Source organism: Populus trichocarpa, chromosome 2 (assembly GCF_000002775.5).
Source record: "Populus trichocarpa isolate Nisqually-1 chromosome 2, P.trichocarpa_v4.1, whole genome shotgun sequence".
Lineage (NCBI taxonomy): Eukaryota > Viridiplantae > Streptophyta > Magnoliopsida > Malpighiales > Salicaceae > Populus > Populus trichocarpa.
This window is the reverse complement of record NC_037286.2, coordinates 5,330,180-5,341,716: the sequence shown is the minus strand read 5'-3', so window position 1 is coordinate 5,341,716 and position 11,537 is coordinate 5,330,180. Positions and strand designations below refer to the sequence as shown.

The following is an 11,537-nucleotide window of genomic DNA, read 5'->3' as shown; positions in this document are numbered from 1 at the left end:
GAGATTAGCTCCGTAATGAAAGAGGTGAGCTCCAAGGCAGAACCACAGTTCAACAATAAGAATGGAAGTGTATTTCCTAAGAAGAAAAAGGTGAAGAAAATGATGTACGAGTCCTTGGCCTCATCCCTTGCTTCTCTGCTGCAAAAAAGTGAGCTCGCCAAGAGGAGCAGAAACAACGCCAAAACCATCATCAAACACCAAAAATCATAGTTGTTCTCCACCTTCTTGTTTGTTGTTTAGTACTCCCTCTGTTTTTCCCATGTAAAAACATACTATAATGTAATAAGCTCGCTCATTCTATGTGTTTTAATGCTATTTCTTCTATTCTTTATGCAAACCGCTTATCCCTAGCTAGATTCCAATTTTCCCTTCTCTTTTTTGACAAGCTAGATTCAAGAATTTTTAAAACTTTTGGTATTTGATTTTCTACCACGCTATATATACTTCTCTTCTATTTCTCTATGGATTAATTTACGGTGATTATCATACTTCCATGAGTTTAAGATTCTAATAATTCATTCTCTTTAGATCTTGAAAACCCTAATTAGAAACCAAAGGTCTAAGCATTAGGACGCCAGTTTTAAATGGCTTCAGGAGCCCGGCCAAAATTCTAAAAAAAGAGAGAAGGTTTACATGGTGTAAGAATAGACTTAACTTCTTCGAAATACAATGAATAAATAAACTAAAAATCATTAATCGACTGTATTTGATGAGTTCTTATAAATGATGCTAGTAGATCGGAACAGTCTTTTTGGTTACATGGAGCAGCTCATTTATACACACGCGCACACACACACACACACTTCGGGCAGTCACCGGAGAGGTTTTGCATAGAGGGTATCTTTTCTGTGGCAGGATATTAATATAGTCTGGAAAGATGGAGGAGGTCGAAATCTCCGACAAGAGACTATTTTGCCGGAAAATTTCAGCCATAAGAAACAGGATAAAGTATTTTTCAGTTATTTGTCTTTTATTTGACATTAATTTCTCTCGAAGATCTCTACCTTATTATGTTTGTGGGAGCCCATTGTACGTTACGTCGGGGGAATAATTAATAAGAAGTCAATAAATAAATTACACGACTGTTTTAATTATAATAAGGTCTCTCTGGTAGGGTTTTGTGTCAAATAAAAGATCGAAGAATAATTATGTAGTGTGCCTCGATCCCTTTACAGATCTTAGAGTTCAAAAGAGAAAGGCATTTGTTTATGATCATCAGGCGCTTTAATTCTTTCAATGCCTTTGTCCCGGTACAAAGGGTTAAATATTCGAGTGCTTTTATAGAGAGAAAAATATCAAAGAAAAATATTCAGCTATTACGTTATTAAATATTCAGCTACATTGTAACTCGAAATATTTTTAACACATCTGGTTAAATACCACAACTGCATCTTTAAGACAATATTCTGTTTGATTTCCCTTTTCTTTTAATGGGTGTTTGGATGGAGGGATTTCTAAGGATTGGACAACGTGAGGTGGCAGACATGCTGCCTGCCTTGAGGATCTTAGCAGTATTATTTTTTCATTGCTACTTTTTCAAGTGGTTTTAATAAATTAATCATTCTTTTATTTTTTTAACAGAAAAATAATGAAGACATGATTTCTTATTCTTGTTTGAAACTTGAATTTTAGATTATGATAAGTTTTTATTCAAGCAAAAATGTTACTAATAAAAAAATGTTTTCATATAAAATAAAATTATATTAATAACAAAACGGGGTTGTTGCCTCCATATAATTTTCTTCCATACTTAATTTAAGTTATTGGAATCTTTATAAATAATTAATTTAATTACTTGGATTTTTTATTTAAAAAAATGTCGCTAAAAATGATATTTTTTAACAAATTTTTTAATAATTATATATATGCCTAACATGCAACAAATTTTAAAAACATTAATTGCACATGATTATTCAATGAAAATAAAAAACATAGTTTTTTCTTTGTTAATTTTTTATATGGTTTCATGAATTAATTATTCTTTTATTTTTTTATGCAGTCACATGAAAACAATGAAGATGTAATTTTTTTATTTGAAATCTGATTTTTATATTATGATAAGTTTTAATTTAATAAACTATGTTACTAATAATAAAAACATGTTTTTTCATAAAATAAAATTATATTAATAAGAAAATGGGACATTTCCCTCAAAAAATAATGTTTCCATCTTTAATTTAAATTAATGATTTTTTAATAAATATTTAATTTAATTATCCAGAGTTTTTATTAAAAAAACGATGTTGCTATTAAAAAATATTTTTTTATCAAAACAAAAAACATAAATAATAAACAAGAACTTACTTAAGAAATCAATTTTTTATTTTTCAAAATCTAAATCCTTTAAGTTTTCACAAATACTTATTTTAATCACTGGTAAAATTATTTAAAAAATAACTTTGAGAATTCATACATAACATCGGGCGGGAATAAATATCCAGCTTTGCTAAAATATGGAAGCTATTCTTTTATCGACGCTCTTGGCATTGCCCGTCCAAATGTGCGTGAAACTTATTGGGCTTGTATCCTTTCCTGGGCCCATCCATATTAATGCCCAGTGGATTAGGAAACAGCTCCATGGATCCAAAAGAAGGAAAAATACTGGAAAAGGACAAGCCGAGGGGGTTCCTTCTTTTGGAAGATAGCGAGACAGAATTGGACGGAGGCCACCGCGTTGAGAAAGAAAATTATTTTTTATTTCATAAAATATTAAATTGATTATTTTTAGTATTTTTTATAGTTTTATATGCTGATATTAAAAATAAAAAAATATTAAAAAATCATTTTATATATTTTAAATTAAATGTTTTTTTAAAAAACATTATACATAGTACAAGTAAATAGTTAGAGTGAAAAAAAGATAGTTTATTTCATTACTCAGATAACAAAAGAAAGAATAAGTTTAATTTTGCCTTTTTTTTTTCAGTGAAGAAGACATGGAAAGTAAGGCCTTGAAAGTTGAAACACGATACCAACAGCATCTCCGAGTAAGATGGAGTTTAGCCCAAGTAGGGGATGGTGATATAAATTAATTGCCTCTGTTATTATGATAATTTATGTTTTTTAAAATATTTTTTATTTAAAAATTTTATAATTTTTATTAATTTTTTGAATAATTTTAATGTATTAATATAAAAAATTATTATTTTAATATATTTTCAATTTAAAATACCCCCAACACACACAAAGAGTCTTCCTTGGAATCCATTTTCATCGTTCATCACGTGAGAATTATACAATAAATTGACTACACTAACATTTTCGATTTTCTTATTCACGTTATAATTAAAGGAATATATAAAAAAAAAACCCATCATTTCAATCTTTGCATAAGTCAAAAAGTTTGTCCTCTTTGATGATAGGATAAGGACAGGAAATAAGGGACCCTATACACAGAGGCAGAGCAATGGGGGCTGCCCCCTGCAAGGAAAATTTTTCTTCCTTTAACAATTTATATTTTTAGTCTTAAAAATAAAATAAAAAAGAATCAATTTTACCTCCTCTAGAATTATTTTTCTAATTTGGCCCTCCAAACCAAAATTCCTAGGGCAGGCACGGCATCAAATTAAGGTTTTAATGTGAGATACAAACTGGGGCAGGCAGGCACCAACCTGCGCCTGATAAGGGCAGGTATTGTCTTAACATTTTTTGTCATATACATTTGTCCCTCCTTCCCCTCCAATATTTATTTCTTTTCTCTGCTTTCAGGAAGCTTTATCACTTCATTTCCAAAACTTTTTATCTGTAACATCATATACGAGATCTGATTGATTAACAAGAGATCAGCCGGATGAGTGAGGTCAGCAGCAACCAAAAGAACACCAATAATGCCGCAACTAACACCAGTGAAGCCCCTCGTGAACGGGGATTTGGGCGGCCTTCTGGGCCAATGGCGCCGCCCAAGAGAGGAGGTATAAAGAAGAAGATGTGGGAGGATTTTACTGGTAAACCCTCCCCTTCCAACCCTCCAGCTGGTACTACTTAGAGTTCCGCATGATATATATTTGCCTTGATTGCTGTACGTGTACATATGTTTGTCCTTTAATTAGTTGGGGTTTGTGCGCTTCTCTTTTCTTGTAGTAACTGCCGTGATCTCCAGCTTAGCTTAATAGAGTTGCTGGGATGAAGAATAGGAGCTTTTTTTTTTTTTTTTGGTTTAATCCGAGGAATAATAGGAGCTCGAGCTCATAGTTATCGTGTGCTATATATATGGGCTGAATTCTTCTAATGTGGCAGGGATATCCTTTATAATGTTGTTTATTAACCGAGCATGACTTGAATATATGTATTATATTGCCAGTGGCCTTACGATTTGGTTTCTTGGCCCCTGGTTAAGTACTTAAATCCCTTGTTTTAATCTTCTCTGTATAATTTGAATTTGATCTAATGTCGCATGTTTTATTGAAGATGACCCGCTAACTCCAGTTGAACAATTTCGCTACTCTGCTACCCCTCTTTTAATGTAATTTCCAGCTGCCATGCGAATTTAATCCTCATCTTATTTTCATTTTTGAAGGTCTTTTTTTTCTGTTGTTGAAAGAACTCTTTGATTTATGAACAATTAAGTTACTATATGTCTGTTCGATAATCATGAATGGCGTCATATAAAAAAAGGGCACTTGATGTTATCTCGCTGTTTTAGCATCAAGCAGTGTTTGGTATAACATGGGAGGGAGGGTAGTTTTTTTCCTTCTTGTTGTCCATGGACGTTGTTCAGGTACCTAGCCGCAACCACAGAAAAGAGTCAATAATTGGTGAACTTTTGCAGTAGGGCACTTTTGGAAAGAGAAACCTCGGACCCCACAGTCTGCACCGCTACCAAATTGAACAGATAAAAAACCTGTCCTCAATTCCTCCTCCCTGTAATGCGTCCCTGTCACTGGAAGCTGTCATGCAGTGCTTTCAAGGGATGAAAAAGCAACATAATAATTTGCAGCTTAAGCTTTCGAGACTGCTTGGTATTGTGTTTGTAATTGTGTTTCGTTAAATTTTAAAATTTTTTTTTTGTTGAAATTGAGTGCGGTTTGTATTTTTTGGATCGTTTTGATGTGCTGATGTCAAAAATGATTTTAAAAAAATAAAAAAACATTATTAGCATGTATTTCGACACGAAAAGCTATTTGAAAAACACCCGCAACCATACTGCTAAACACGCTCTTCATAGGGCTTGCAGACTTCGGGATATGGTGCGCTTTTAACAAGCAGTTAGAGTTCACCAAGAGGGTGCTTCTATGGTTAGATTGGAGTTATAATTTGGTGGTGTCAGAGTTGAACTCCGAGGAGGCGTGAAGGAGGATTCATAGATTGCGCAAAGGGTATCATGGATTATATTACCCAGAATCAATCCAATATAAAATCACGACATCAAAATTCTACAAGTTCTAATCATGGTTAATCCAGTGACTCGAAGGCAATTCTATACTTTGGAAACTCTACCAGGTCAACTCTGAAGAGTTTTAAAAAGAAAATATTTTGAATGAATGGCTAGTCTAATTTGACTCAATAATCCACGTGTTCATCCAACAACTCAAGGAAGTGGGCCTTAAACTGTATAAGACCTTGAAACGAATACTACAACTATGCGAACAAGCTTCCTCGGAATAGTCATTCTCAAAATGCCACAAGATAAGACCGCGGCTATGCTAAAAGCAGTATTTGAAAAACCGCGGCTATTCTAAAAGCAGTATTTGAAAAAATGAAATTATGTTTATTAAAAATTTTAATTTTTCTTATAAAATTAATTTTTTTATATTTTTTAAATTGTTTTGGAAATGTTGTTGAAATTGTACTTATTAAAAATTTAATTTTTTATATTTTTTAAATTGTTTTGAAAACATTGTTGAAATTATGTTTATTAAAAACTTAATTTTTTTATATAAAAATAATTCTTTATGTTTTTTAAATCGTTTTGATATTTTAATATAAAACAAATTTAAAAATAAAAAATATTATTTTAATACATTTTTAAAAAACAAAAGTTATATCCCAATTATTATCATAATCCCAATCACTCCTTTCGTATATAAAGCTATGGGAGTATGGGTGATTAAGCACAGGGAATGGATGGTTAATTAATTTATGGATGCTACTGGTTACTTCGTCCATGAATGTAACTGCAGGAAGTAAAGATTATATTACAAGGTGTTCTCCTTTTTGCTCTACAAATTTATCCGCTTGTCATTATTGTTCTTTTTATTTTTAAATACTTTTGTTTTAGCTTGTTCTTCCAATCTTTAACTAGTTTTGATTATTAAACACTCACTAATATACCTGGTAATATCTAAAGTGACTATTGACCGTTGTCTCTACAACGGATAACGAGCAAAGGATGTAAATTAATTACAAACAAAAAACATAAAAATAATCGTGTTATATTACAGGTTAAATCAATTTTTTTTTTAACATAAAAAAATAATCAGATATTACTAATATGTTTTCTAGCATAATTTTTTAAAACTTTACAGTGGTTGACTTGATATAATTCAATTAATTTAATAGTCCAAAATTAACTCGGACGCTCGATTAATACTAATTTTAACTTGAAAAAAATTCAAAATGATATATATATTTTTTTAAAAAATAGTTTTGATTCGACAACTTATTGGATTGACTAGAGCAACCACAGTTAACATGTTAAATCCATAATTCCGGTTATGAGACCGTGATAATCTCATATAAAATAAATTAAAATAAATTATAAAGTCTAATTCTCAATCAATTTAATATTGCAAAATGAAATTAATAAAAAATTCAATTAAAAAGAGACATAATCCATAAAACCTATGACATGAGTTATGAAATTGGAATAATTTTTAATAAAACAAATTAGAATAAATCATGAAGTTCAATTCTTATTTAATTTAGTATTAAATGATAAAAAAAACTATCAAAAAGAAGAAAAAAAATCCTAAGTTAACTAAATGATGAAATTGAAATAAAAATAAGTAATGAAAAAAAACAGAAAAAAAGAAAAGCATTGTTTGAATAACAATAAATTTATGTTTTTTTAAATAAATTAATAATAATTTTCCCAAAAGCCTCTTGCATTTCCTAGGAAGTATATGGATTCAGTTACTGTATTCATAATTCTTTTCAAGCCTGAACGGAGATGTTTGGTCGTAAACAATTCTAAACTGTTATGTTCATAAAAAAAAAAATTAAAAGAAAATTCATAGAGGAGCAAAGCCAGTCCTATTCTACAACACAGGGCCCATTGGGTCTCATAGTAAATAATTAAAGTGGGTCCAATGATACGGGTAAGCCCATCATTACAGGAATAAACATACACAGCTAAGAGTCCCAGATTTACGGCACCTGGAAGACCTGATTTTAGATGCATTCACCCTGGCCCAGTTGAATAAGCCCAAAACTTTTGTCATCTAATGGTAAACCTTGCATGACTAATAGTTTCGTTTTTTTTTTTCATAAAATATTTTATATGTAAAATATATTTTCATAAAAAAATGATGAATAATGATAATAAAAAAAATGATGGTGATAAAATAATAATAGTAATAAAGAAAGCAATGATAATAAAAAAAATAAAAAAATAGTGATTAAATAACGATAATAGTTGAGAAGCTGATAACAAGGTAATTGTGATGAAAAAAAAAAGAGAGATAATTGTGAGATATAGATTGTGGCTAAATAGTTGGATAGTAGTATAAGTTGATTATTGTTCATAAAATACTTTACAAACTTCGTGATTTAAAAATATTTTTTGTAACAAATGAAATAGGTTTGAAAATTCATTGTTAAATATTTTTTATTAATTAGTTTTTTAAATTATTTTGTAAAAAAATATTTTCTAAAAAATATTTTGTAAACAGACAAAAAAAAATATTTTTATATTTTTTTTGTAAAGTACTTTACACAAAACAAATAGACACTAAGTTCAAATGTATAGCAGAATGTTTACCAGATTGATCAGAAAAATAGAAAAACTTTGTCATATACAAAATTAAATTCTCTTGTAACCGGAAGAGCACAACGTGCCAGAATCCTGATGTAATCTGTTCTTCCGCTCTTTGTTATTCAAAATTTACCATTGATCTGCACACGTTTCTTTCTTTTTTTTACACGAAATACAGCAATCCTCGTCAGCATGGAAGATTTTAGGAGTGTTTATAAGTGCCGTAATTATTATTTTTTAAAATATTTTTTTTTGTTCAGAATTATATTAAAGTAATATATATTTTTTAATTTTTAATATTTGTTTTTAATATCAGTAAATCAAAATATTTTAAAACTACAAAAAATGATTTTAAATAAAAAAAATTAAATTTTAACTAACCTTCATTTAAACTGCAATCTCAGACTGTAAATCCCAAATCACAAAGGGTAATAGAAAATTTTAGTGCACAAGTCCCGCCTCTGAAACTAGAACTATGGTGTCCATGCATTCTCAAGAAAGATGAGTACGGTCAGTGTTATCATAGCCAATCATAGCTTAAACTAGTAAAGATATATTACTAGTTTGTCCGTTTTAATATTTAGAAAAAGTTTTAGAATATTTATGGCAAGTTAACCTTGAATGAAAATTATTAAGAATATTATACTCTGCATCATAATTTTAAATATATATTTAAATAGTTTTTGATATTGTGATAATGATTATTTTTAAAAGTAATTTTTATTTGAAAATTTATCAAAATAATTTTTTTTAATTTTTTAAAATTTATTTTTGATACACTATACCAAAACAATTTAAAAATATTAAAAAAATAAATTTAAAATAAAAATAAATTTTAATTTTATAAAAAGCATGGTTGTATCTAAGAAAAACAATGTCTTAATCTAGCGGGTTAAATATGAAAGCTTTTATAAAGCAGCCAGCATCATTTTCTACATATAACCGTTATCCAACGGAATCAATCCCCGGCAACCGAATTCAAAATCTTGAAAAGCAAAAGCCAGCCATCACCTTCCCTTCACCTTTTCAGATTCAACTTCCTAGACTATATAAAAATGCTATACCATGTTCTTTAAGTCTGCAGTCCTAATCTCAGTTGCCTCTTCATCCCTTTCAAATCTAACAAAATGGGTTGTTGCATTAGTAAATGCAGACCCAAGAAACGTTCCTTTGAAGAATGTCATGGTAACAATGTCGAAGACAAGCTCGTGATCTCTCAGGCTCCAAAAACTCCCAAGATTCCTGTTCCTGTATCAAACAAAATCTCCCCATCTCCTCCTTCACCTACCACATCTACATCTTCTTCTGGCTCTGCTTTTACTTGTTGTACCAATAGCAACACCACCACAATTAGTTCATGCTCATCACTCTCTAGTGGATCTTCGATCTTGAACTCAAAAGATCGATCATTCTCCAACGAGTTTTTGTGGTCATGTGTCAAGGAAAATCCGCACATAATCCGCATCAATTCAATTAAGGAACGATCACAATTGCTAGCATCGCCAAATGTGTATTCCAGAAAACTGGGCTCACCAGCAAAACAAGTCGTGGCACCAATGCAGCAATCGATCCCACAAAAGGTAAACACATCTACACCCCATAAAAGAGTTCGATCGAACTCACCAACCGCACTAACACGACAAAAGAGCTTTCGTAGGGAGCCAGATAGGTTTAATCCTTCATATTCTCTACCAATCAGTAGAACTTTGAGGTCACCATCGCCTAGCAGGCGATTTAATGGAGATAGTGGCAGGGGGATCTTGACAATTACGCCAAAGGAAAGTTGTTCAGCGCGTACGGTTGGTGCCAGGGTAAATTCATCTAATTCCTTTTCTTCAACTTCAAGAAAGGAAAATTTGAGGCTGCCTAGTCAATACATCAATTCGAGCCAGCTTCGTTCTTGTCTGAGGAATAGAGAGACTTGCATTCATCGTATTAGCTCTAAAATAGATGAAGATGCAGTAAAAGAAGCACTAGCTCAACAAGATAGTGACTCTATTCCCATGGAAGACATAGACAATCCTCTCATTTCCTTGGATTGTTTTATATTTCTGTGAAATTGTGTGTGCATGCCTCCTTAAATTGTTGTGCTGTTCATAAGAATCTTTCGTTTCTTTGTTTGTTTTTCTCTTCTCTTCAAGAGGATATTCATTATTAATTGGTTTCTTTTTCTGTTTTTTTCTTAATCAGTTTCATTTATTGGTTTCAAAATGATCAACTAGATCAGAATTTCTGTATCGATTGTAAAAGAAGATATATATATAAAAGAAAAAAGGATCTGTTTGTTGCCTTATATAATGGATGTTTCATGTTTGCTGGATTGCGGCTGGAGCTTTTTATTTATTTTTTTATTTTAATGAATTGGTTAAAAATCATCGGAGTTCCTGGACTGTATACTTTCGTGGAATTAATTATCCCTATACAATGAACTCAATGTTTTTTTTTTTGTTCTTTAAATGGCCTGCGCCGTTGATTTGTAGTGCTATATTGCCAATTCATTTTTTTGAACTGTTGTCAATTGGAGAAATAGGGAGAGATTAGCCTCGCAACGTTAATTAGACATTTTTTCACAAAACAAAACTTAATATAATATTTCGATTAGTTCATCTACAATTTTTATTTTATTTTATAATTAATCAGAGCCCCTGAACATGAAACGCAATCGTCTCTTCAAATTGAGCAGGTAACCTCGGATTTATGCTTCGGTTGGTGAAGATCTAGTACATGAACTTGATAGGTTGTTTCGTACTGTTTTCTTTCCGGTTTTCATGGTTAAAAAAAATATCTTATTGGTTTTTAATTTTATAATGAAGAATTTAGTTTGATTGTTTAGAAAATGGTTAAATATAAGAGGATGAAAAGTAAAAGTAAGTTGAAACTTGAAATGATAACTTTTTATTTAAAAAGAATTATTTTCTTTACATTACTACTATCTTCAGGTTACCTAGTCTCTTAAAAAACACCCTGCTATAGATTGTTCCTCTGCAAGAATTTTTGTTTGTGAGAAATTAACAAAGGTTCAATAGCTAATTAACAATTGTTCCTTTGGGCCAAAATAACCTCCCTTCTCCCTTTAGTTTTTTTTTTTTGAAATAATTTTGATTTTGATTTAAAAGGGGTTTGTGTCATGCGTGAGATAATTCGTTGTTTCACCAGCGTTTGATTAACGGCAGACAGCTACTAGTACACAAACCTCTGCCACACGGCTAGTGCAAGTAAACTCCACAAGTGGACCCGCAGGATTAGACTGTGAAGGTGGAATCTAGCTGACTTTAAAAGGTTACCTCTCAAGTGAAGGTCGCACATCCACTCTATTTGCCATGCAATTTCTTGAAATCAATTGCCTCGCCGTTTGATTTACGGCAGACGGCTACCATTACACAAACCCCTGTCACGTAGCAAGTGCAAGTAAATTTGCTGACTATGATCAAATGATGTATCTGGCAGAGAATTCTTTCCTACGTCGAGGTTCTAATTGAGATAAGAAAAATCGAGGACCTAATTGAAATTGACCTCAAAGTTTGGGAATTTTATAATGAGATTTCTCAAGGAAAAAATGTACTGACACTTCCATATTCAAAATGAGGAGGCTTGACTTAGTCGAGTAAAAAGGCTTCGATTCTAG

The 11,537-nt window shown here is 31.1% G+C and overlaps 1 protein-coding gene and 1 long non-coding RNA gene across 2 annotated transcripts; both read left to right on the top strand.

The window, feature by feature from the left end:
• Positions 1–3,481: 3,481 nt before the first annotated feature.
• LOC112326586 (uncharacterized) lies at positions 3,482–4,406 on the top strand. The gene is made up of 2 exons (XR_002980301.2): positions 3,482–3,630; positions 3,709–4,406. It is a non-coding gene; the product is annotated as an uncharacterized LOC112326586 (long non-coding RNA).
• A 4,446-nt stretch (positions 4,407–8,852) lies between these two features.
• On the top strand, positions 8,853–10,210 carry LOC7467851 (uncharacterized). The gene has a single exon (XM_002302175.4). The coding sequence runs from the start codon at positions 9,040–9,042 to the stop codon at positions 9,967–9,969; it is 930 nt and encodes a 309-aa protein (XP_002302211.1). The 5' UTR covers positions 8,853–9,039; the 3' UTR covers positions 9,970–10,210.
• The last annotated feature ends 1,327 nt before the right edge of the window (positions 10,211–11,537 follow it).

Excerpts from the sequence above, each read along its gene's own strand:
- LOC7467851 (XM_002302175.4), top strand. The coding sequence starts at position 9,040 with ATGGGTTGTTGCATTAGTAAATGCAGACCCAAGAAACGTTCCTTTGAA.